The sequence below is a fragment of the Poecilia reticulata genome, chromosome 17, assembly GCF_904066995.2.
Source record: "Poecilia reticulata chromosome 17, P_reticulata-male-v2, whole genome shotgun sequence".
NCBI lineage: Eukaryota > Metazoa > Chordata > Actinopteri > Cyprinodontiformes > Poeciliidae > Poecilia > Poecilia reticulata.
Genome location: NC_088846.1, coordinates 10,996,915 through 11,024,822, shown reverse-complemented (window position 1 = coordinate 11,024,822; position 27,908 = coordinate 10,996,915). Strand labels below are relative to the sequence as shown.

Genomic DNA, 27,908 nt, shown 5'->3' with positions numbered 1-27,908 from the left:
GAGGAAAGGAGGGAAAGGGGGGGATGGGAGAATGTTGCCATGACAACTGCCATAATAATCATCCTAATGATTGATGTGCTGCGCTGCAGTTCTTCCTGTTTTTACTCTCTCTCTCTCTCTCTTTTTTCCTCTCTTTCTTTTTCCCCCTCTCAGTTTGCCTCTGCCTGTCTGTTGGTGTGCTTCCCTCCTTGCATGGTTTTTGTTTTCTGTGACACTGTTACACAGCATATTCACGGTATAATGAACAAACAAACAAATACTCATTAAAAATGTTTTTGTTCTTTTTTGGGGACAGAAAAAGATGATCAAATATAAAAAATTGTCCAAACAGATATTCTTCTCGGGACTCAGAATGAACAAATCCTAGAGCTTTATTTGATATTAAATGTCCTGTTTGGGAGTCTGAATCAATCTTTCTGTGTCATTGCATTAGTCTAGTCAGGCGTTGTGTCTGCCTGTGTGTTGGGAGTGTGTAGGTGTAGGCAGTGTCATGATAGATAGTCCTGTAATATAAAACATGCATTTATGTCTGGAACAGGTTACTTCAGAGCAATTCAGTAAGTAAAAATGGAATAAAAGGCAAAAAATATTTCAAAATGAGGATGTTTTTATATTTGTTGTTTTCTAACATAACAGGTGAGAGTTTATGTCGTCTATGATGTGAAATAATTATGACATATAACTCTGTAATTTTAACACCAAGGTGATTTACTTTTTAGTTTTTCTTTATTTTTATTTTTTTTGCAAAAAACTGATTATGTTGATTAAAATGGCATATCTAAATGTCCCCACTGTGTGTATTTCTATTCTATTCTATTCTATTCTATTCTATTCTATTCTATTCTATTCTATTCTATTCTTTTGGCCAGGTTTTGTTTTTCTGTCTCAAATCTGCGTTTTATTTGCTCTATTAGTGAAACTTCCAACTCTCCTACCAGTGCTCAGATCATTGCCGTCTTCAGTGAGTCTTCTGCCACATTAACAATTAATTCTGCTTTGTAATTCTCTTTGCAATCTCCTTACTTTTTGCCTGTGTGTGTGTGTGTGTTTGCACAGACATAAGACTAAATGTCAAAATGCAGTAGACCTCATCGTCACATTGTTCCTGATTCAAACCGACAGGCTGTCAACAACACGTCCATCTCTTTTCCTTCCCTCTCCTGATTTTTTTCTTTTCTTTTCTCTGAGTCCCAATTCGTAGTGTGATCATTGAGGTTAACACACATCTTCTCTGCACACGAATGTTAAACACTATGAATAAAACTGTACTTGTACTGTACTGTAAAAGTTTCCTAAACGGGAAGCATTATGTGAAATTTACCTTTTGGAGCTTTATATCATGTTGTAATGTTATTCCATCAACAACAACAACAACAAATAATCCAATCGTCCACCTCACAGAGCAGCCCTGCCTCTCAACTGCCCCACTCAGCCCCTTCAGACTAGCCAGCAGCAATTAGCAAACACCTGCATCTGCTGAGCTCATTATACGAGCTACTGTTCAGTGCAACTCCAGTAAAAACATTGTCACAGAATAAATATAGAAGAGATGTTTTAATGACTTCCTGAAAGTACAGGGATTTTTAAAGAGACAGAGGCCCAATTTCAAGGCATTATTTCTATTAAGTTACATTTAATATATTTATAATATTTGCAGCAATTGAAGGCAACATAGTTATTTGATTATGCTATAAGATGGCACTATGCGCCTGGAAAATGGATAAGAAAATACTTGGGAAAATTCTGTTCTCTAACTAAAATAAACTTTGGGACATTTTTTTAGTCATTACCATGTTGAAGGGTCCAGTTCTGCTTCGGCTTTTAAAATTTTTTTTAAATTATTATTATTATTATTTTAGGGAAAATTTTAGATTTTCCTCTTGCCCCCTCTGATCTGTGGAGGAAATTATATTGAATCCTATTATCAGGGCTGGGCATATTGATCTAAATATTGATACCATTGGTACCAAAGTGAATGTTACTAGTGTGATGAGATTGATACTTTTGTTTGGAGTTTCTCCTCTGTATGTCTAGCAGATTACTTGAATTTGCTCACAGAGTTCACACCAGCGAATATGCAGGAATTAAAACTCCAAATATCAGAGGTTACATTTTCCATCGGAGAGCAGCAGGACCTTTGTAGTGTTTGCACTCCAGCACTGTCTCAGTCTTTGTCTACTTTCATTCACACAAACTTCAGTCTGACCTGATTAACTTTTACTATACAATTTTAATTTCTCATTTTTTAGATCTAACTTGGAGCTAGGCAATGAAGAAAAACAAAAATCCATCTGAACCACGTATATTTCACATTGTTGACTTTTGGATGTGCTACAAAACAGTGAGGTGGAAACGTATGCTGATTTGTGACTGACTTTATGCTCCAGCAGGCAGCAGAGATGAATTTTAAAACAGTAACACAAATATATTCTGACTGAAATGCATTGGTAGGTTTCCCATCACTCTAAGCAAGTCACCCTGAGTGGTAGGGAAAAATATGTTTTTGTACTACATTTATTCTTCTGTAGTGGCTTGTAATTTGAAGAGAAACTCCCCAACCTCTCATAGATACACCCCACTTCTTTATGTTTAAATAGAAGGTTGGAAAAGACTTACCTGTTTTACTGTATTCACTTTTTTACGCACAGTGATTTACGTAAAATCAGGATTTTGTGCAAAGTACTGGAAAGCTGGAGACCAGAAGAAAATTACTAGAACATTTTGCTGAACATTTATTTGGTTCCATGAATCTTTCAACTTTAAGTGCTGTGATTGGAGTGTGAGGTAGTATAGTCAAAAGGTCCAACAGGTGAACAAAAAAAATAATAAAATAAGATAACAGTACCAGTTGCAGGTTCTTAAATTGCATTTTATTGCTTATCTTTTTTTTTTTTTGCTCCGACATCCATGCTGAGCATCCATCCTCTTTCTGGTCTTAAAGCAAATTGGTAACACACCTACACTTAATTAGACCATACCACAATATAACAGGTGAAACTAAATAACAAAATCTAAACAGAGAAACAGGAATAGGATTATAAATCTTACTTTACAAACTAATCTGCATAATTAAATGGTCTGCAAAATAAAACATGTAATACAGGTCAACTCAAAAGGTTACTTTAAAGAAAAACAATGTAATACAAAAAAGAAAGCCCTCCATTTAGTAGAGCCTGGTGATGCAATCAGTGACGTCATCGAGCCGTAAAAGCAGGAAGTGCTGGGCCGGCCCCTCCCACCTGCTCAGGATGTTGCATCTGAAAGGAGCAAACAACGGCGAGAAAACAAGAATAAAAACAAATAATTTACCATAAATTTACATTGAAAGAAAATAAACGTATCCATCCAGAAGTGTTGGCTTTAACTAGAACATACAAATTGAAGCATAATGCTAAAACAAACAAACAAACAAACCCAGGATAGTGAGTGAAGCTAAGGTGCAACAGCAATGTTTGAATTAAAGCATTTTGACCAACTATAGAAAAATTAAATGAATTAGAAATAAAAAAGGGACAAATGGTAAACACAAATCGAACCACTTTGTCACACGGTAAGACTGGTGACTGCCAATATTCTTGTGTGTTGCCAGCTGGAAACAACAGATCATATTAAGTTCTAGCGTCTCCTAGAACTCAGATTTATATAATATAAGCCATAATCTTGGCTGCTCAAATGAAAAATGAAATCCAGTTTTACAGAAACAGGATTTAGAAATAGTCACACCATCTTACCGCACTTTTGTAAGAACATTTCCTTGAAAGATTGTCTTAAAATCATAACTTCTTGATTTGTCTTCATCCTTTGGTTCAGCATGGCGGTGCTTTGTCACAATAAATCTCAAAATGCATGGTCTGAACTTGTATCAAATGCAGGCATCAATTTTTTACTGATGAGAAGAAACTGGTGCTTCAATCTGACCAATGCATTGCATAATAAAGTAGTCCAATATGAAATAGTAATGAGATTTGGTGTAAAACTGGGTGGAGGAATAAAATGGCTCTGAATGATGCATCAAGCCGAGGCTAAAAATGTGCAAATTAATTCAGTGGACTTAGCATTCATCAGATATGGGGCAAACCTGCCTGTCCGTTTTAATGTGTGTGTGAGTTACATAAAAAGAAAGAAGAGTGTTAAAACAGTCATGGGTGGCTCAGTTGGTAAAGACCACGGCATGGTTGTCCTGGTTTGAACCGTTTGCTACATGTCTTCACCCAATGTCCTGCCAATTTTTAGCTTAATAAAGGCCATTAGTACAAAAAAAACTCCTAAAAAAGTAATTAATGTAATTTTATTCACTTGTATCTTTCCTGTTTTGATGTTAAAGAACAGATCTTCACATCCAACAACTGAAAGGTTGCCACATTTAGCTCGAGTTCTTTCAGATTGGATATAGAACAACTACAATCATAAATCTTCAAACTCTCAATTGGATCTTGATCTGAACTTTGACTAGGCCATTCCACGACTCGGATATGCGTTGGTCTAAAGCATTCCATTGTAGTTACAGAGTTTGCTGTCCAGCTGGAAGGTGAACCCTCTGGTTCCCACATGGTTCTCCCATTTAGCTCCACCCATCTTTTATAGAAACCATGTTTTAACTTTCCTACATATTCACAGGTTGTACTACTTTGTTTCAGTCCATCACATAAAATCCTAGTAAATAAAATACATTGAAGTTTGTGGTTGTAATATGGGGGGAAAAAAGAAATCAAGGCCATATTAATTCAGTAAGAATGAAGATGTTTGTTAGATTGAAATTGGTTGGCGATTTAAAATGAATGTTACTCTTTAGGTTGAAATGAAAACCCTTGATTTAAAATCTCAGGCAATCAAAACGAGGAGGATCCGATAATTAGAACAAGTCCGAATCAAGATACTGGAAGAAAAGACGATAGGTAAATAAGAATCTAATTTTAAAAGACGAAGAGACAGACGGATAGAAAGTACCATGCAGTACATTTAGAAGTTTAAAGGAGCCAAGATGGTCCCTAATCTAAGTTTTCTTGTTGTAGAGACGCTGCCTCTGGTCACACCATTTCAGAACAACCTCATTCTATTTCCTAAATATAATGCATTTTCCTTCCAAGCACTTTTCCCAATGAACTCCTTTCTGGTGATTTCCTTCCATCTCTTGCATCCCCTCTTTCATCCAGGAAAGCTGTAAAATTTGAAGGGCTGGCTGTTTTCACTCAAGGGTGGATTGCTGTGCTATGAATCTATAATGTAATCCCCCAACATGAAGAGTCACACATCATTCAAATGCTACAGCACATTACAATTTCCACCCTTAAGATATGATGGAAAGTTCCTGAATGGGAATCTGAGAAGTGTATGAGGTAAAGAAAGAGCAAGAAGCAGGATGTGATTGTGTGTGTGTGTGTGTGCGTGTGCGTGTGTTTGCTGTTTTTACATCTTTATGCATTTTTGGGTTGTTTACTTGCAATAGCGTTTGTCTGTTTGCAGTTGTGTGCAGGCATCTGCGCTCATTTCACTGTTTCTCTCTGTGTGTGTGTGTGTGTGTGTGTGTGTGTGTGTGTGTGTGTGTGTGTGTGTGTGTGTGTGACTGTGTGCATGTTTAAGTGAGCGTATATTTAACATGTATGTACTGGCTGGGTTTAGTGCACATGTGAATGTGGTTTCATGTGTATGTGAAGTGTGTGTGTGTATTCGTGGAGTTTTATGGAGAGGAACTGTGTGGGGGAGGAGAATGTGGAAGTGAATTATGCCTTTTTCAGAGGGGAGGGGTGCATATATGTATGTGTGTATTTGGGGGGGATGGGTGACTGTATGTTCACTAAGTATGTGTGGGTTCGTCGGTAGTGTGTACGTATGTATACGGGTGTGTGTGAGTGCGCTATAAAGCAGAAAACGCAGTTTATGACACCGAGCTGTGAGGTTTTAAACCCTTCAGTGTGTTCCATGTATTTTTATGTTTTTCCATTAAAATGCTTGGGAAAAAAAACATCTGTTTTGTCCATATATACTTACATATATATTTGCATATGTGGACACATGAGATACCATTAAGGGCCTAATTAGAAATGGGAAGGCATGTACTTTATTTGAACTGAGATGTTTTGCTATTATTTCTCATGCATTCGTGACCATCTGTCTAAGTGTACTATATAGTCTATGTATATGCTGACATGGGTGGGTAGCAGAGGGTCTCTTTGTTTCTATGCGTCCATGAAAATGTATATTTTTGTTCATAATGCATTTAAAGATTTCCCAGCCAAAGGTAAAACAATAGACTGCCTGTGTGAGGTTTGAACTGGATATTCTGTCTCCAAAAGATAAAGTTTTGTTCATAAAAGATAATCTCTTCCCAACTTCTTTAAGTTAGTTGGAACATTTTTTCATAACCCAAAAACCTCTTTTTCATTTTAAGTGGTATACGTAGTTGGTGAAGTTGAAACGCGTAGAAATAATAATAATGATAAAAAAAATGCTAACCTATGGCTTTCAGGTTTAAATTTGTCTGTAGATTTTCTCCTGGGAAAATTCTTTTCTGCAGGATCTTATTATTTTATGGTCTGAGCGGAAAGATCACAAGCAACGAGGTTCCATGGGCAACCACAATAAACGTCTGTCTAAACTACAGGTTACAGTAGATGGTGGGTTTTTGTACATGTCACACCTCCCACTTAGAGCTTTCAGTGTTAGGTAATGAGAGTTACTGAGTGACTTTCTAAAACCAACATCCAGATGTTCATCCACATTATGACATGTTTAGAAGTTAATGGAAACGTCGGCCTGTTTTAGTTCTGTTTTAAAATACATATTGAGTTTGTTGTAGTTTCAGCCAAACGGCACAGTCTTCGTGACATAAGTCGATTGAATTTTATTCATCATGTATCGCTTTAAACGATTGTCTTTCTACTGAATTTGTAAACAGATGTTGGACTTCCTACGTTGGCTTTTGAACCGAGAACCTTTTTATATTCGTTTTTTCTGCTAATTACATCTGAATTCAATTCAATTCTTTTGAAAAGTACTTTATTATTCCCAAAGGGAAATTAAATGATGCGGGAGCTTTTCTTATCCAAGGTTCTTCAAAGAATCGTCATGGATGCTGATGCAAGAAGGCTCTCCTGTAGCAGCCTGTCTTACGGCGGAAACAGCTGAAGAAACCTCTGACTTAAGACACTCTGTTGTTGTATGACTGTCTGAAGAAGAGGATGGTAAAGGTTGTCCATAATTTTCTTGATTTTATGAAGGATCATTCTTTGCTTCCTCTCCCGAGTTTCCACATTCGTCCCCAGAACAGAACCAACCTTCTTTATTGGGTTGTTGTTGGTTTTTTAGTCTCCAGTTCTGATGCTGCTGTCCCAGCAGTTGACGGCAGAATAGATGACTCTCTCTGAAACATATTAATAGAAGATATGCAGGACAAACACTAAAGATCCTTAACTTCCCCTAGAAGTGAAAGTCTGCAGACAGCATCAGTGTTAAGGTGAGGTACCCTGAGGTATCCATGCTTCTCATTTACGTCCACTTCTTCTCCCATGATAGAAATAAGGTTGCCAACTCAACATAAATTGTTACATATATACATTTTAATCATCCTGTACCAGTAGCTACTCCATTTTACTTAAAGTGAGTAATTGCAGCCAGATTAAAAAAAATTATGTTCTGGGACAGTTTTCTTTTCATGCTTTTCATTCATTTAAATTATGTGTATATAAAAGAGTTGCACATTTTCACAAAGTGAATGGATTAGTGTGACTACATGCAGCTGCATATAAATAAAATATATATTTTAAGACGCACAGAGCTAACAAACCAAACTAGAAACAGAAATTTATGAAATTGCTGATCTAGAGTGATTTTACACTCTTTTACCTCTAGAGGGAGCAGCTGCTACCGTTTACTCCAGACTCCTGATGTCAAGATGGAGTCAAAAGGAAAACTGTGTAATTACCAAAATAAGGTCCTTCTTCCTGATGCTGAGTTTTCTGGCAAATGGGAAAAGTAAGAGGAGTTATTTTGCCTAGTCAGTGTATTAATTGTATTTATAGTAAATAATAGTCACTTTGTCACACGTAAGCTCGTGCATTTCGTCGAAACAAAACCTTGTCTTTTATTTTGTTAGTAAACATAGTTCCTTTTTGCTGTGTGTAATGCGTGCAGCTTGCTTTGAGAGCTCTTTGTATGACTGGTCCGCAGTAGCAGAGCAACATTGACCAACAGAGTCCCAACCAGGGACAGACAGGTTCACCGACGTCCTCCGTCCCCGACGCGCACCGCAGCAGGATCCGGACTCTGACAAAAGGAGGGAAAACTGCGCTTCTTTTTATTTGAAGCGTTTTGCTTCAGCGATAGAAGCGCTTTCACCGATAACTTTGGTCCTCTGAGGTGCAGTCACCTCAGCACGAGAGCCGGCGTGTAGAGAGGAGCGCATCCAGCCTAAACTTTAGAAATCCTCGTTTTATTTTTTTTTTACTAGAACCTGAAAACTGCACCCTCAAGAGGCTTTCTAATGGACTAACCCCCATTTATTTTCTCTTTTCTAAGTTTTATTTGTAACTGGAAATAAACAGTAGAAAGTGGAAGAGCAGACGAGAAGGAGACGTGGATGTATTTTTAGTCATGGATGTAACAGTTTACCCGCCTCCTCCTCAGCCTCTGTCCGCTTCAGAGCACTCCAGGCTGGGGCAGCTCTCCTACCCTGACCCGGCTTTTGGGACCAACAAGGTTTGTGCTTCTTTTTGGCATATTTTTATGGGGAGATAAAGCCTTTCTTTCTGTTACTCTCGTCCCATACCCCCCCGCCCCCTCTCTAGTGTGTCTTCCTCTCAATTAAGTGGTAATTAATTGCTTTTTGGGGACCCCTCTTAGTTAATGCAGCCACTGAATGTAACTACATTTTAGTGGTAGGGCAGTCCTCTCTCAGATATACGTCTTTTGTCTACTTTTTCCCCAAATCAAGCAATTATTTCACATAACTACCTTCAAAATAGATGCATAATTTGTTTACCACAAAGACCAGATGTAATTATAAGAATGTGGTGCATAGTAAGAAGCAGAAGTGAGAATTAAACACCGTGCCCTGTAATCTTTTAGCTGAATTCAAAAGTGGTGATGTATGCTGGAAATGGCAGCATGGTGATTTGCGCTTGGTATAGACTCTGTTGTCTACTTCCCTCTACAGAAGAGCCAAAGGTCAGTGTCAGGCCCACAGCACATGCAAGCTTCATCTCATATTAGTTATGAGTGTGTATTGAGAAATGCTTCTCGGAATGAGTTCTTGGTGTCTGGGAAATGCCATGTTTATTTGACAATAATGAATTGCCCAATTATTAAATTAGCCTTAGCTGATGAGTTGAGCCAGTGGATTAATTAATCTTTTTTTCTGTCATACGCTCATTTTGTAGTTTTGAAAACTAGTTCTGAGAAATGGTTGTATTTTTTTGTTCCCGTTTTGCCATTTTGCACATGTAAACAAACCTTTTCTTTCCTCCTGCACTTTAACCTTTGCACATAAGTATATTTGGGCTCTGTCAAATATTCCTTTCATGAATTGTGAAGTTAAATTGACTTGACATGCTCAAATATTATACATAATTTCATTTAACTGTATACGCCATTTCCACTTGACTCATATGGAATATGACAGATTATAACCTTAGATCAAAATGGTGGATATTGCATATTGAAGTCAAAACGAATAAGCACAACTGAATCATAAGGTATATAAGAAGGAAAGAGATACAAATTAAAATGAAACTGTGAGAATACAAATAAACACTTATCTTGGAGAGACAAGGTCTTCATTAAGTTGGAAAATAAAACTGAAAACTTATTAGTGATAGCGAACGTTTCTGTTTTTGCAATTTTGAAGCGGCACCTGACTGAGTCACTGTTGGTTCGAAGACAAGTAGAGTGCCTCAGTTTTGGTGATAACGTGAGTTTCAACATGTTTTCTCCAGAACTAACCAGTTTTCGTGAGTTTTCCGCTGTTGAACAGGGATATTACCTCAGCAGACACTGAGCAGGTACCTCCTGCCACCATGGAAGTGTCTACTTAAGAAAGACCCGTGGATTTTCAGCAAACCGATCGTTCTGTCACAGCAACTACATTTATAACTTTTAAAGAGTCACTTTCTGAAACCTGGTATTCTAACTATGGGCTTGAATCATTTCACAGTGTTTACACTGCAAAACTGTATTATAATTGTTTCATATTTAGAGAAAAGTTGGATCATTTTACAAACATTTAATGAATAAAATCTGATGTTTTTTTTTTATCTGCACATCAAAGTAGTAGAAATTTAAAAATCTAAAAGATGGCTTTAAATGAAGTATTTAACCTTTCACAGCAGATGGCTGTGAAAATACTTTGATCAATTAAAATAGTTCTTTAAAACATAGCTGAAAATAAGTGGAGCATTAGAGTATTTTAAGCTAATGTGACTCAGACTTTGTTCAAAAGTTTCTGGTAAAGTGGAAAAGTGTCTCCCTACTGTGACATTTTTCTCTAGAATAGGAAACTCTAGGAGATTATTATTATTGTTTGTTTTTATCTTGGGGAAATTCAGAGAAAAAGGAAGATCTAGGTAAAATAGTTACAGTGAAAACACGCCTTTAGTGATTACAGGTCTACAGTTTATTGAAATGTATTGCCTGGAACCTATCGTTGAAGGAAATCTTCCTGTAATGACACTTCTGGCTTAAATCAGCAGAGTTCTGTCACAAACTACTGTTTATATATGTATGGGTTTCATATTTCTTAGACTAAATGGACGTGGTAGAATGGGAACATACCGACTGCAGCTTTGTGGTTGATTGCCTGTCAGCTGATGAACCCTGTGAGCTCTCCTCCATTCCTGAGTCACCATCATGCAGATTTTTCTCCACTCACCTTAGAAGAAGCTTTGCCTCACACACTTTAAAGGTGCTAAAAGTCTGTACCGGCTTTAAAAGCGCACAGGATGAACACTGAAAACAAGGAGTATGGTTGATGATTGACACTTGCTGTTTTTTCTTTCAGACTTCAGATGCACTTTTTATTCTCATCCAGTAAATGTTATGTTTTGTTTTTTATGGTGAGTGATGTTTAACTACACAACTCAGAAGATTAATCTCAGGTTCTCCCTCCATATAAGTGTCATAACATCACCATTTTATTTTATTAACGTTTTAAGCAACAACTGTCGAGTGAGCCTACCAAACCTAATGCTTTACTTGCTTACATGTATTTTATTATTTTAAATAAAAGATGAAAAAGGGAGTTGAATCAGTTGTAAAGCTATTTGTACTAATACCGACACAATTATGTTGACGTGTAAAAGCGCACAATTACAATTATCATTTAAGCATAAAAAAAAAAGATAACTCGGTGCAACTTTAGCTCGTTTTATTGTTACCGTTTCTATTAGTTTTCAGGTGTAAAAGTCACCAACATTGGCTCAGCATTTGTACTCAGACATTGCTGACGGCTCTTCGCTGCAGAAAAAAAAAAGACTTCAGCTCTTCTGACTGTGTCTTTGCTAACAGGGTGTGCTTGGTTTAAGCCATGACAGATTGTGATTGGGAGGTTGTTCATCCAGTTACCCTCAAACAACGTCTCTGTTCACAACAGGTTGGAATAATCACTTTCCTGATATTTCTTACGTTTATGTCGGTCAGATAGGAATTAAAACAGCACCACAGCGTACCGATTAACAATTTAGTTGTGTTTTGTTTATATAAAAGTGGTCTTTTTTTAATTTAAAGATGCTATACTCTTATGATGTGTTGCTGCTAGAAAACCTACTTTTTTTTTCATAAGACGGGAAACAGAGATATAGACGGTAGATGCTGGGGATGTGGAGTGAGCGAGCGTTGTGGTTGGGGGTAGGGACTGAAGAGAGATACGGAGGGTTGTTGGGGGTAGGGATGTTGTAGATGAGAGGGAAAGAGACGGCGGGAGAGAGAGAGAGAGAGAGTGTGTGTGTGTGTGTGCGTGTGTGTGTGTGTGTGCAGTGGGGGGTGGGGCCACCAAGGTTTGTACTATATTTCTCTCTGTGTGTCTTTTGATTCACGGCAATGTCGGCCTGATAGACGAGATCAAATTACTGTGTGGCTGAACGCAGGGACAGAAAGAAGGAGAGAACGCAGAAAAGGAAGAAAGGCAGGAAGTGAGAGAGGAAAATAGGAAGCAGGGGAGAAACAAAATGAGAGGAAAGAAGAAAAGAAGCATTAAATTAGAGAGCTGCGGAGACAGATGTTTAATGTGAAGAGGTAAAAGCAGGGGTGGGAAAAAAGGGAAAGAGTCGATGCATTGTTACTACTGAACAGGCGAAATGTCATCACAATTTATACCGATGAATAGGATTAGCGAGAACCACTTTAACAGTTAATTCTCTACAGATATATTTGGTTATGAAGATTATATGCAGTGATTCAGCCTCAAACCCTAAAGCAGGTTTTCTCTCCCTCTGTACAACCCTTCCTCCCTGTACAGAATAAACATTTCACTTTGCAGTGTTTGTACTTTCAGGTCGACTGCTGGGTCTTAAAACTCATTAAAAGTCTGTAACTCAGTTTTAGGCATTAATACGTCTTAAATATGTTCACGTCTCACAGAATAGGTCACAAATTAAATTGGTGTTCATTCGTTCTGGATGTTGTAGATCTTGATGACTAAAGGGTTATATCCTGATTACAAAACTACTAGGACCATGATGCACTGCAGCTAGCAGCCCGGTTGAAGCAAATTTATTGTTGAACTTCTGTCTTTTAAAACATCTTTTTGCTTGTTTAGAACTCAAAACTTTGACAATTTGAAATTACTAGTTGTATTATTTTTGCACCATTTTTGGATTTTTTTAAAATTTAAATAGTATTCTCTTTATGCAAATTCAAATGAAACCAATCTACAAGCAGGATGTGACTCAGAAACATTTGGATTTGATCAGGGGTAATATTGTTTCATTTTTCATCAAACTTGACTGGCCCAGATATCGTGTAGAACCAAAACTAGGTGCAATAAAAGGTCCTGAGAAAACGGTTAATTGAATCTAAAACTTGAGCTCAGGAATCAGGAAGGAAATGTTGAACTCTGCTGTTGAACGATGAGGTTATGTGTGCACATCTTACACCATGGTTAGACTTGTGTGGTAAAACTGCAGCAGCTAAAACACCTAAACTAAAGGAAAACGATGAGTAAAATCCAGTCAGAATTGACAAAGTCACTGTAATACCAATTATTAGTAGTATTTCTACAGATGAATGTAACATTAAATCTGCAACCCAGTGAGCTGCTTGCTATTAGAAAATCCTGTAATTGCAATATTATTGTTAAACACATTATTTCACGTCTTGCTCTCTTTTATCATTATGATATTTCGAGCTCTTTCTGTGACCTTCAGCATCTTGGGTTTCATTATTTGTACCGGTTGTGACCTTCTACTGCAGTTGGACTCATCTAACAGGTTGAATATTTTTAAGACGCAAATTCTGAATTCATGAAGCATAATAGCCGGCAAATACAACATTTAAAATGGTTCTTAACTCACGCAGACACTTAATCAACCTGTGTTACATTGTACAGCTCAATTGCCCAACAGTAATAACATGCACAGACAGTTATGAGAATGTATTATGGTAATGATGATCACTATACCTTTTAATATGGATAACGTGGTTGAACTCTTCCCTTCAGGGCGCTCTCCAACTTATTTCCTTATTCTTCTTTGCATAATTTGTTTAGCATGTAGTCATAGTTGAAACCAGTTGATGTTTATTGACAAATTTCAATAGACATTGTAATCAAGTTGTGTGCAGTACACAGATTGTATACTTCACACAAATCAGACTTTTTTTTGTTTATTTTCTGAGGTCTGGAGTCACCTGGGTATTTCTGATCATTGTTTAACTATGGAAAAGTTTACACAAACTAAATGCGTATAAATAGAAATAGGCTTTGAAATGCTCTGACTGCCTGCTGGTGCATTGAATCTTGAATATGACTCACAAGAGCCTTATATTTAATCCACACATGGATTTTACATTTGCTATATCGTGAATATAAGCGCTTTCATTAGGTCATGTCTGAAAAGTGCAGCCATGTAAACGTGTAGCTGCTCTTAACTTGTGGAAGGAAATAAAAGAAGAAGAAGGAATCCCAGAAAGTAGGAAAAGAAGTGAAGAGGGACAGGCAGAAGTAGAGGGCCTAATGTAAACATAATGATTGTGAAAGCTGGGTGAGGTATTTCTAAAGCAAATACAGAACAGGAGCGAACACTGAGGAAAGAACAGGCCATCAGAATCAGAACAGACGGATCCAAAAACATTTCTACATGATCTCACTGTTTAGTGAGGTGTAAGAGAAGTGATGCAACAGCAATAAAAACTGGAGTGTCTGAATTAGAGAGGGTCAACAGTCACGGGAAACTCAAATACACCGGTCTTTCATATGACCATCGTCGAAGACAAAGGGTGTTTTGAAATGATGCAAATTACCATTTTAGTTCCTCTGCGCCGTCAGTATCTGGCGAGGCTTTAATGTTCAACTGAACGCAGTGTGGGACGGTCAAGGAAGGCAATCTGTTCGACATGTGGAGCTTTCTGTCTATTTTTTCAGTTTACACCAACAGACTTTAGTTATTTTACAAGAAAAACAGTGGGAGGTAGTGGTGGCATTGACAGCGAAGTGTAGATATATTGAATAGACACTTTAAAAGGTCTACATAGCTCTGAACTGAATCATGCCGAAAATTCCTGTAAGCAGCTTTGATTTCTGGGTCCAGATGTTGTTTATGCTCTTCTGTGTCACTGTTCCATAGTTTATATAATCATTTCAAAGAACTGAGCTATAGTTTATGTTATTAAAAACACTTCAGAGTTTTGCAACAACAGAACATTTTTTCCATCTTCTGCTACTTGTCTTTTGGATGTAATTTTGTTTTCAGAGTTAAACGTGGAGTCCAAAAAGTTGTTCCTCCCAATAAAATGTTGGGGAGAAGAAAAGCTCGTCCCACAAGAAACGAGGAAATTGTAGTTTGTGGATTAAATGTGGGTTGTAGAAATGTTTCAAAATTATTTTTAATGTCACCTGAAGAATTGTATACTAATTTACGTCACTTAACATTTCTGTGATTTCACAAATGAATTGATTTTAATCGATGGAAAGCATGTTTTCATCAATCCTTTATTCGTAATTGTATAAATTGTACAATATCTCGCCAGTGTGCATTCAACCGTCCCCATTTAGTCTGCTTCAGTCGAACTCTAGTTTGCCTGCATGGAAAGTCCAGTTTGTTTGATGAACGCACAATCAAACTCTGATGTACACCAAAAAAAAAATGCGAAACTCCGATCCATCAGTTTGGTTGAAATGGACTCTGGTGCGGTTCAAGTACATATGTGAATACCAAGTGGACCAGAGACCGCTCCAGAAGCAGGAAGTGAATTATACTGGTTTTTCAAAGAGTTTGGATTGTTAGACACAGTGCAGTGTAACAAATGTAACACATTTTGCAATCTAACTCAGTCTACCAGACAATCAGGTGTGAAAACATCCTCAGATACATGTTAAAAAACAATAGGTACATTTATTAAAAAATCGATCAGGACATATTTTTTGCAGACAAATTGTTGTTGTTATTATTATTATTATTTTTATTATTATTAAAAAACTGTATTTAGATGCTACCAGAACAAAAGCCAAATGATGATCCTAGAAATAAAAATGTATCACTACTGTGTTGAGACATGTCTGCAGTTCATTAAGGCAGTAAGAGAGAGAGTGATACTTTCAGCAGATAACAGGAAGGATAAACACAGCTTCTCTGTCATGGACCATGTTGATTTTTTTTCCTGCTTTTTGTGAATTTCTGAATTCAGGTAAATGTCTACACAATCTAGGGAAAACAGTCTGAAACTTGGGTTAAAAGTTTCTACTTCTGTCCTCATCAATTGCTAAGTTTTGATGTTAAAGAGAGTTTAAAAGGTGAACTCTATCATAATTTTCTCTGCTTTAAAATGCCAGTAAAACTGCCTACACCCATTTCATGTCCAACAATCATTTGGTGAAATGTGGGTTATACCCTGGACGGGTTGCCAGACCATCACAGGGCAACACAGAAAAGCACAAGCACACACACAGCAGAATTTAGCTAACAAATCATAAGGTAATTGAAAGGGATTTGGGAAATTGTATCAAATGGACTGTCAGCTCAAGGTAACCTGACAGCAACTGGAGCACTTCTTCAGACTGAAACAGGCAGAATGTGTGTCGATCCAGCAAGAGTCACCTTGGGGGTGTCAGAACATTATCGTCATCACACCCATTCCTCCTCGCGCTTCGTGTTTACCTGCGGGGAGCACGCTGTGTTTTCATGTAATAATAAATCTGCCTCCACATGAGTTGGCTGACTTAACTTGCTGTATATTGTGATTGCTGGCATGCAGCCTTGGCATAAACAGGATAATCCTCTGTGCAATGAAAAAAATAATGCACTCCTCACCAAACCTGAAAGGAAGCATTACCATTTTTAAGGAACAATCTTTGTCAGTCAGGATTATAAAAAACGAATTAATGTGGATTTGTCAGTGATTTTAAAATGCCGTGCACCAGACACTAATATGTAAATGTGTTGTGTAATTGGTGTTTTCATGTTGGCTCTACTGCCGTAATGCTTCCTGTGTCATATTTTTATTTATTCAGCTGAATCGGTTGTAGAAGATGTACTGTACACCTACAGTTATGGTTGCTGTGGCCCTCGCCCAGCAGCTTTTTGCTCGTGTTTCTACTGTACCCTCAAATTTTTATCCAGCCAGAGTGCCGGCATTTTATCTAATTATCTATCAGAACACAACCAGTCAATCTGTCCGTCCGTCTGTCCATGTTGGCAGTCTCTCCCACCGAAAAAAACCCAAAAAGAATCATCTCGCCAGACTCGTCTCCCCGTCCCTCACCCGTTTCAGCTTGCTGATGATTGGTTTGCTTTCAGAGCTGCAGAGCTGCTGCTTGTGTGCCGGTTTGTGTGAAAGCGTTTCAGTTGGTTAAGTCTCGGGGACGGAGAGATGAGGGGCTCCTTGTTGGTGGAGGGGTGCCAAATGGAACAGATGGGCGGAGACAGTGCGCTGCCAGAAGAGACTAATTATCAGGATTTTGGTTCCAAAACAAACATATTGCAATCAAATCACATGCTGCAATCATCTCCGCATTGTTCTGTGTTTGTGTGCACCGTATTTGTGACAATGACTTGGCTCAATTAACTTGTGGCGGACAAGATTGGATCAGTTCCAGCGTCGTTATTCGGAAATAGTTGGAGCCCGGTTTTCCTCTAGCACTCGGCTTTTGTTCTCAATCATGCCATCATAGCTGTTGTAGCGAAGTGCTAATTGCTGTGGATAGATTGAAACAACATTGTCACAGTTTGAGTTTGTAAAGTTGTGCCTGTTTCCCTGTTCCCTTTTGCCCTTTAAACTATCTGGGACTTTAAACTATCCTTCACACTTCTTTGATTTATCTGCTTGTCCTCTGGGACAGTCAAACACAATATGCCTCAAAAACAAAATAGATTTTCTTTAAATTTTAAACATTATGCTCTTGTAAGAGGCATATTTCAGACTCTTTGAACTTGAACGTTTCAAGTGACGAACTATTAGAAGAACACACAGGTTACTTTGAGGAATAAGCTGACCTGTACTTTTTGTTTTCAAAAAGATATGATGACCAAAATCTACCCAGAAGACATCAGGTTAGCTTATCTTGTTCAAATAATGATACCATATCAGTTAAACGCACATTTCATTGGTGTGGACATTTTCCTGTTAAGACGATTCCTTTGCCAATGTTTTCTTTGTCTTGTGCAAAACAATAGGTGACTCTGTTTTGCACAAGACAAATCCTTTTAAAATTAGCATTAGATTTTCTCTGATCCTGTTTATTTGGAATCTTATCCGATCCTGATAACGAGAAATCAAATGTGCTTAAAGTGTTAATAATTACAGATTAAGCTTTCTGCCTATTCACATCCATCTTAGTTGTAGAGTTGCTAAATGTGAGCTGCAGTCTGTCGGGATGGAAATGGAGAGGGGGACACTCAGACTTCAGAACGTTAGCTGTAGGTATGACTTCATTGGGGGTGAAAATGTTGGTAAAACAGCTAAAACAAAATTACTGGATGATCATATGAATTCACCTTCTGCTAAGAGCGGCCATTGTTTTATATGGCAAGGGTGTGGTAATTGCAAGATTGTTCAATAAAGCCAGTAATAAAAAGAACAAAGATTGTTATGTGACATGCTATAGTTCTCGTACTTTAAAAAAAAAAAAATTCTTCCTCTGTCCATTGCTCTCTCACTTTGTCTGCATTGGCCAAATATTTGGGTATATCTATGAATATACCCATGTATTCATTGGTATAGCCAGTATCTTGAGAAAATGTAGTGTGTCTTGGTGAGTTATTTTGAAAATATGAATGTTGTGCTCATTCGTTTTCCGGTTGTGTGATCTTTGAAGATTGAATCCTCCATCCGGTGAAAACAGTATACACTTTTTGTGTCCTTTGTGTGTTTTTTAGGCCCTCTTGGTGTGTCAAAGCCTTGCAACAAGGTGCCAACATTTCCAAATTTGATATATTTCCCTTATAAGTTTAAAGCTTCAACAAATAAAGCAACTTACAGGAACAACTTTAAAAGTTCCAGATATTTTCAACATAGATGGCAGATAGATTTAATCAGTTTTCTTTATCTTTACACTAAACTATTTCCAAAGAAGACCATGCAGAGACTTCTCACCTCTGCAACCAGCAGGTATTGTCTGCTTGGTCCACACACAAAACAGAAGTAACCTGGTAAATTTGTCAAAATTACTTACTTATTAAAAAACAACAACATTTGAAATATTGTTTAAATACCATATATAAGAGTCTCGAGTGTTTTCTTCTTAATTTGTAAATAGTTTCTGACCTGAGGCTTTTTGTTATACTGATTTCAGCTGATTCCAATTACTTTGCACAGCGCTGTGACTGTAGCATTTTGAGAATATTTTAAAATAAACACAACAAAATTGACACTTCAAACCATGTTTAGCATCTTATTTTAGCGATTAGCATAGATGGCGAGGCTAGCACTTCAACAGCTGCTTCAGGTGTATCCAGTCGTGTTTGTGAATCCTGACCTTAACTGTGAGGGGGAAAAGCACATCTGGAGCACCGCAGCTCACAGGTTTGATAAACACACATTCATCGGGAGCTGGAGCGCACGTTGCGAGATGAGGGGCTTTACAAGTTGATTAACTCAAAGTCCTTTGAGGTATTTTTTCTCTGCGTGCCACTGAGATTCCTAAATTCAGCATTTTCCAAGACGGAGGCTAAAAGTTCAAAAAGATATGCTCTCACGTTATCCAGTTAAATACACTCATCCTTCCTGTTATCTAATGAAAGGTCGTGCTCTCACAGCCTGAATGAACCATATAAACTGAAAAAGTTCATTTTTCACTTAATTTTAAGAACCTCTTGGTACTGAAAGTAACCCCCTTTTTTCAGTAACAGCATCCACACCGAAGAGCATTTCCTGGTAGCGCCCAGGATACTTATCTCTGATAAGACGAGGATTGTATTGTTATATTTCTGATAAGTTGAGAAACAGTCAATAAAGGCCCCAGCCATTTTCTTGGGACATATGCAATATTTATTTATTTTTTCGCTTTTGGTCACTTGGGGTAACACAGAACCACTGAGACTGGATCAGTGCCACCAGCCTGACATCCAGTCCAAGAATTGTCCAAAAACAATACCAGATTGCCTCTGTCCCATCCCTAGCTAATAAAGCAGCCAAAATTAAGCAAACACAAGCAAACACAAGTCTTTTGCTAACAGATTACAGTCTTCCTCCTCTTGATGGGAGAAAACTGTATGACTTAAATTGGTAAAATACTGGCTTGAGTAGCAGTATGAGTGTGTTTTCCATTTGAACATATTTGTGATCTGAGTCGATGATTAATTGTGGCATAAGAGAAGATCTTTAAGCTGTCACAGAAACTAAACAAACCTTTATCGGCCATAATAAACATTATGCTTTAATTTACACGGCCGGGGGTTGGGAGGAAATCACAGAGACTTGTCATACTGCAAGAGGCAAGAACTAAATTAGACTGGCCTTCACTGTAAACACACTGTTGAAATGTGAACCACTTCGTTAGCTCAAAAATAATTAAACTCATGATTAAAGCTCTGTTTTAAGAAATGTCATTTTTTTCCCCTCCCCTCTGCACATACAGAAAAGTGTTTGCCCACGCACATCCAATCTAGATTTACAGCCAGGGTGGATACATTTAGCCAATAAAACCATGTTTATATTGTTGTCAGGGTGACACAGATAAGACAGATAAACAGTTGCTGAACTGAACTACCACTGCTGGGTGAATCTGCCTTTTCCACACTCACAAAGCCACTCATGACTCTTTTTTTTCCCTCCATCTATTTCTCAATGTACAGTCTTATTTGTTGATTTGTTTCCCCCCTCACTCGACTCAGTCAGAGGAAATCCACCGATCCCAGACCCACACATGACCCAAACCTTTAAAGTGCTGAAAGTAACAAGGCATTTTGGATACATGTCATAGTTTTCACTCTGGTGCAAAAGGAAGTTGCAAATATTCTCGCCCCTGTAAGACATTTTTATCATGATTGACATGTTGGAAAGTCACTTAACAACCTTCATTTATTTCAAGATTCTAATTGTCTGTTTTTGTGCTTTTAAAGAAGATGTTTTCAGCTGCGAGGCAATATAGAAATTGACTCAATCGAAACATTTGCTGATGGAATAATATGTCCGTTAATTAGTTTTTTTCTTTTTTTCCTTCTTCTTCTTTCTAAAAGCTTTTCCGAGTACCCTGATTTAGCTCAAGAGGTAACCAGACCGCAGTCTTGTTTCTGGGAAATGGAGTAAAATCACACTCTTTCCATTTTTATCCTATCGTCTCACTCTGTATCACTCTGCTCACATAAAGTCGCCCTCTACCTCTTTCTCCATCTCTCACTCACTGCACATTCCATTTCTCAGCAGCTCCTCCTTTTTCTGCTCTCTCTTTCTCTCTCTCTCTCCTCTTTTCCTTGATACGCAGTATTCCTCTCTTTTTCCCCCCTTTGTCCTTGTCTGTCATCCTAATAGTCTCTCTCTCCCCCTTCTTTCTCCCCCTTCCTCCGACCCTGACCCACTTAGCGGGCTGCTTGTTATTCAAACCTTTGCTTTACCCACACAAATACAGACGTACACACACAGAAATGGAGAGTGAGCTGCAGAGATATGAGAGAGAGAGAAAGAGATAGGCATGGGGAGGGAGAGCGGAGAGGTAATTCGGGTTTACTACAAAACACGGGCAATCTTTTTTTAGTCCTCTTGCTCAAAGATTTGATACAAAGTAAGTACTGATAAAAATGTTGCTCTTTCATGAATCATTCAAGGATGCAAAGTATATTTTTGAATCATATATGCAATGAACAACACCCAAAGCCACGTGTTTTCATTGAAAAACCACCGCATCCTCAAAATCGAGCTAAAATGCTGCTTCAGTTCTGACCTGCTGCCTCATTTAAAATTTAAAACAAAGTAAAACATTGTCTGGCTGGAAAATGTCCGTGTGCTCACGGAGGCCTAAAGGTTACAATTTTGCATCACTGTTGATAATATATTTGCATAGGATTTTAAAACGACATCATGTTTCCATGTGAAAGGGTTTTGTTGCACAAATGACACCAAAAGAAATTCCCCAAGTATTCACTGGACCAGAGCTAAGCTACTGCACAATCGCACCATTTTGTGCAAAACGTTGGAGAAAGCCGATGTCAAATGCTTTTTTTCTTTCTTTTTTTTTTCCTCCTGTGCCGTTTTGGTTTCTGTGCGTCTCTGCTAGCTGAACTGAACTTCGTGTATGTGTCCAGGGTTGATTGTCACAACTTTAGTTGTTTTAAACTTTTTAATTGTAGCTGTGACTGTGGATATGAGTACGTTTAGGTGACAAATGGGATTAATGAGTTTGTCAGAAGCAAGTGGGGGGGAAGAAAAAAGAGACCCGGCTTTCAGCTTCGAGGGAAAGTAGTGAGGGAAGGAGGTTTAGGGATATTGGCATCTACTCTAAATAAATAAAAATTGATATCTTAGCTAATAGGAAAGAAAATTCCAATAATCTGAATAGGGTGAAGCTCCCACTTACTATTAGTTTAGGTTTTAGCATCTGTTGAAGTTAAAATTTAGATAATTCCACACATACTAGTGACTCTTTCTATGACCACTTATATCCTAATAGTTCAAACACCAAATATTAATATGCATATTAATGCCTTAGCATGGCCACAGAAGCTAACGGCTAGAGGAAGAGCCAGTCAGGCCATTGGTGCTCCTAGACTGACTGCTTTGTCTGTAGCCTGCCATGTAGCATTGGGGCTAGTGCATTTTCTACTGAATATTTTAGATATGTTCAAAGATGCGTCACAGATTTCAGTAGGTGTCATGTTAATGTAAAACAGAGTTGATTCACTTCTCCAAACAGTCCATCAGGAAATGTCTTTTATGGACGAGAGGCAGACAGAAGACAGTACGTTTAACTCGTCTTGACTAATCCCGTCACACATAAACATAAAACTATAAACGATATAGAGTCCAAAATGAGAGCAATGTCTACATTTTATTAAAACAGCATTTTTCCCTTTTTTTTAAGCAGGACTGGTGCCAAGCACTTCCAACTACGCACTTTGAGAAAAACATTTACTCAACTGAGATGACAGAAGACATACAGCGTTGAGGCTTCGACATTGAAAAAAGCTTTTAATATTTAAACCGGTGCTGGTTTTAGATTCGCCGTTTAAACAAAAGTGTGGAGCAGGCAGATGTAAAGTTAAAGGAAGTGACAGCCACTGAGATCCATCTCTGTCCTCGTGTCCCTCTGAGTTAATGAAGAACGTAATAGGTTCCACTCACTGAGTGCTCACTGAAAAGAAATCATCACTGTTTCTCTCTTCTGGCCTTTTTTTTCCTCCTCTGTCCCCATTCTTTCTGCTCTCCTCTCCTCTGATGGTTCTTACTGTGAGTTGAGACCTATATTTGTCCCGGGGATTACACAAACACATTTCCATTTCGTTTACTCTCTGCAAATGACTCTAATTGCGCCCTGATACAATCTGATTAAGGGACTCTGAAACTGCTTCTATTTTTCTTCACCAATACATTTAGGGAAATTACATAATTGAATGTGATTAAGTGTATAGTTCAAGTTCATGAGTTTCCCTCTGTCTGTGTTTGAAAGGAAGAAGTACATGTTGCTTGTTATTCTTTTTTTTTTCTGCTCAGAACCATAACTGGCCTTTAAACATTTATCGCAAGAGATTCACGTATGTTTGCTGATTCTGGTCCAGTGTGTCCCCAAAAAGTGAACATATATTCAGACTTCCAGTCAGATTCCTTGTTCTTGTTTTCCAGGTTGACCTTTGGCCCCGATCAGAAGCAGGTTTAACTGGTTCTGAAGAAGCTTTGGGCATGTGCTCTTGCTGGTCTTACTGGACTGAAGGTTCTTTCTGAGCACATTCTGTTACCAGCTCTGTAACATTCTTACACAGGAAATGAGGCAGGAGGAAAAAAAACTGAATGTGAAATGATCAGACACGAGCCGCTTTCTGGTGTCGAGGCATGCCGAGTTTCAAAATTTGTTTCAAAACCACAAAAAAACTATAAAAACAAGCATTTCCATCATATTCTCCCGGTGAAAGAAATCTACGTCTTGTTTCCTTTATGTTGATTAATCCACCATCACGTTTTAAAGCTTTAACTGGGAGCAGATTTTACCTTCTATACTCAATTGTCATCCTTGTGTTAACCAATAAGGAGTTACGTAATAGTTTTTTTTGTTCAAAGTTTTTCATTAAATACTATATTACTGTAAAATACAGTAGTGCATGATCAGTCCGTGTGAATCTCATATTGACCTATAAGGGAAAATGTCAATCCCCAACACGGCATTTATAAAAGTCAAAGATGGTTTACAGTAGAGCTGCATGAGATCAGGAAAACATGCTATTAAATGAGGGCAAACCAGGATGATGATACAAATAAAGTATAAGTATGCAGTGTTAATATCTTCCTGCTTTGGATTCACAAAACCTAAACAGTGAGTATTTGAAGCATATACTGGGGAACAAAAATAATAAAAACTAATTTGGATGCTTCTCAAAACTGTTTCTGACTTTAACAGCAACAAGTCTCACCAAATATACGACTGGGATTAAGAGCTTGAGTTTATGGTACTTATAAAGTTAACTGAGGAGTTCTGCAGTCAGAGTAGTTCTTCATGATTAGTCCTAGTTTACATCACAGTCTAAGATGAAATATAAAGATACGAGAAGCAGAGTATAATCATGGCTATTTAAAAAAAATAAATATAAGTAGTGCTCTACTGAAGGTATTGTTCAAGTTTAGATTTAAAATAACAGAATAATCCTTAAAAGCTCAGCATTTGGTATTTCTGATGGGATGTGGAGAGGAGAGTATTGTAACATCGGTGACTGTATGCTGTTTAGTTTTTTGTGTTTCAGAAAGAAGCAGCAGCTTGGTCAAGTTGGAGAACTACTTTGCTGCGGTCGCATAGCTTTAAATCTCAATCTAACATTGACTCAAACTATTTTTTTTTTTTAATTTTTGAACCATTTTCCATACGTTTTTTTCTGCATGTGTCAAAGAGAGAGAAAGAGACCAACAGCACACATTGAAATCTAATATTGCTGGGTATTGTCTGTCATTTTGAAAACATTAAAATGTTGCCACGCTGCAACTTGGAATGTAAATAAAAGCTCCAAATAAATAACTGGAACATTTTGGACTTAAAAGTGGTGTGAAATTAGGATTTAGAAATATCAAATATTTGGTCTTTATTGGCATTTCTGAAAGCATGTACGTGGGCCATAGAATTTATTGCAAGGAGACTTTATTTACTTAGGATTTCTTAGTGTTTTGTTTTTCCACAAGGTTTGTGCGAACTTCTGCTAGAAGTCATGTGTGACCGGCTCTGTTAGTGAATGGAAGAAAGTTATTCAACACTGAGGTCAGACGCTCTCCTCCCTCCCTCCCCTCTCTGTGTAGATGTTCACGCTGAGAGCAGAATGATTCAGAGGGATGGAAAATGTGCGTGTTCCTCTTATTGTTGTTATTGTATTGATATGTGAAACTGTTCTGCGTAGAGCGCTAAAACTTAACTGTAAATGCTCCAAACCAACATCCTGTCCATCACAGTGTCTGTTTGTTCCTTTTGGCTTTCTGTTTGCTCTGTAATTCTACACCTCGTTTGCATAATACCCAACAGCTGGCGAATGGATAGGGCAGCTACACCTGTCTGTCCACCTTAATGTTTGTGTGTGTGTGTGTGTGCGTGTGTGTGTGTGTGTGTGTGTGTGTGCTCGTGTACGCGTGTGTGTGTGTGTGTACACAAGTCAGTGCTTTGCTTCTGCCCACCTGTTCAAATGTTCCTCTTGTGTTTGTCAACTGAAACAATGATTATGTACCCAGGATACCGCAAATTATTTGAATTTGGCTCACCATGCAAATATGGATATGGTCTCTCTTTGGGTTGGAAGTTAGGCTTCAAGAGTAAAAATCAATAAATGCAACATAGATTATGGCATTTGGTGTCTTTTAAAGTAGTGATGGTAGAAACTGGTTATATTGCATTTTTTGATTAGTTTCCTCAAGTATCCTAAATGACTGTAGAGACTTTGAGCTCTCGTTTTATATTTTAAACAAACACTGTCGGCTTTCTGGTTCAATAAATTCCACATTTGTGAAATGTAATGTTTTCAGAAACTGCTATAGTTTTCCGACGTGAAGAAAGTGAATAAAGCCGTCTCTGTTTGAAGCATGAAGCAGCAAAGTGCAGCTCCGCCCCTGCTGACTACTTCTGTTCAGCTGAATTACAAAAAGACAGAAATATTTCTGCTGGTGAAAAACTCAGAGTCATGGTGTGGATACTTTATATTAAGGTAACAATGGTTTGAAACTGCTGCTGGCGAACATCTATTTGCTCATTTAAAATCAGCTTGGTATGCTACTGTTACTGTATAAAGAGCAGATCAGTGAAAAGGTTTGATATCCTCATAAATAAGAATGTCAAAGCTGCCTCCTCCACATATTTATTTACCTCTTTGTGTCATTATATTACTGTTTTAAAACAGGACAAGTAACTGTTCATTTTTCTATATAAACAAACAATTTCCTACTAAAACAATTGTGCGCGTATCATTTTCTTAGCATTTTCATAAATGATGTAAATAAATCAGACATGTCACATCCATCCAGACTACGCTCCAGCTTACATTGGACAAAAAGCACCAGTCCATCCTAGGGGCAATCTCATTTAATTTAATTAGGTGCATATTATAAGTGTATATTTTCATTGACCGTGATTCTGATTCTCATTTAGACCAACTGACTCATGAAATATGACAGATTTTGACTCCTAATCAATTTAAAATGAGTCTAAGTGGCCTCCTGGTGGTAAATACTGCAACTAAATTTCCTTGCAGTAGATTTAAAATTACTACAACATGTCAAAATGGATGTGAAAAATGCACAGGGTTGTTAGGAGTTGAAACATGACTGGTATGAAATCAGTTGAAAAAGGTAAATAAAAAAAAAGCTGAAATGAATGTCTAGTTTAAAACACTCTTCTACTATGTTCATTAACACCTCTTAATGAGCTGACTAGCATTAAATGTGTGTAACACATGATATTAATACCTTTGGACAAGTTAAAACAAATGAAAAGGAAGGAGGAAGTGTGGTTCTGGTAATAGAGGAAGTTTGGTAAAGGTCATGCTCTTTACTAAGAAAAATGTCCCATGTAATTAGTTATAGCAAATATGTTTTTATGTTCAACTCGTTGGAAAATAAAGATATTACCTTATTTTAAATTACCAGCTAGTTGACTTAAGTCCTTTAAACAAGACGTTGTCGTTCAGACTAAGAAACATTTTTGCATGTCACTAGAGAAATTGAAGAACTGGGACTTAAGTCATTTTGTTTGATAAGAGATTTTTGGTCCAACTAGATGTACAATTTATTGAGCACTTTATGTACTGCTTCGCTCTCCTTTGTGGGGTTTTTGTTTATCAGTTAAATTTGTTGGAAAAACTAAATCTGTTTTATAAAACTGACCTTTTTAAACACACACAGACGGACTACAATAGGCCCTTCAGTGTCAGAAGAAGAAAGACAGAAAATGGCCCTGACTGCTTGCCAGTTAATCTGTTACCTCCGTCTCACTGGAGGCTGGCTGCTCTCTGTTTGCTGTGCTTGATTTTTCAGTTTGTTGACATTGTTTCTCTTGCTTTTGTTCTCTCCAGCTGGACGGGGACACCATGTTCCTGGGTATGCCAGAGGCAGGCCTCGACTTCACCTCCACCAATCAGGTTAGTTGGCGTCTGTTTCAAAGCGTGACCCCCGGAAGGCGCGCACTCCAAAAAGCGTCTGGTTTAAGCTACGTCAGGATCTTTTCTGAGTTACTGGTTGGAGATTTTTTAAACAACCCCCAGCAGGTTTGGATTTAGGAGGGGCTGCCTCCTAAATCCTAAATCCAAACCTGTTTTTGCCACACAGGTTGATCGTACACGCACAGATTACAACGGATTGGTGGTTAGATACGCATGAAAACTTTTCTGCATCAAACTAGTTTTTCCTAAACAATTTTTGTTTTTTTATTTTAATCTGTAGAAAAGAAATTACCCAAAATGTTGCAGTAACTGTTTCATAACCCAAAGCTGGATTTTCTGAGCTTCCAGTCAAAATTTAACAACAGCGATTCCCCTTGAAGTCAGAACTCGACTAGGATTGTTGGGAGCCGTAAAAGTTGCAAATATGATGTGTTTATAGCCACTTCTGACAGTAGCACAAACAGCACCGGGCATCCTCTCTATGACCGTTTTTCCTTTTAG

The 27,908-nt window shown here is 37.8% G+C and overlaps 1 protein-coding gene across 2 annotated transcripts in view; it reads left to right on the top strand.

Annotated features, from left to right (window-relative positions):
• Positions 1-8,144: 8,144 nt before the first annotated feature.
• Positions 8,145-27,908, top strand: part of tox (thymocyte selection-associated high mobility group box) — a 53,517-nt gene continuing 33,753 nt past the window's right edge. Inside the window, exons 1-2 of one of the 2 annotated variants that reach the window (XM_081598544.1) lie at positions 8,145-8,694; positions 27,321-27,386. In XM_081598544.1, coding sequence (XP_081454670.1) covers positions 8,590-8,694; positions 27,321-27,386 — 171 coding nt within the window. In that variant the 5' untranslated portion in view covers positions 8,145-8,589. The remainder of the gene's footprint in view (positions 8,695-27,320; positions 27,387-27,908) is intronic. The other variant, XM_008433657.3, reaches the window with a different exon arrangement.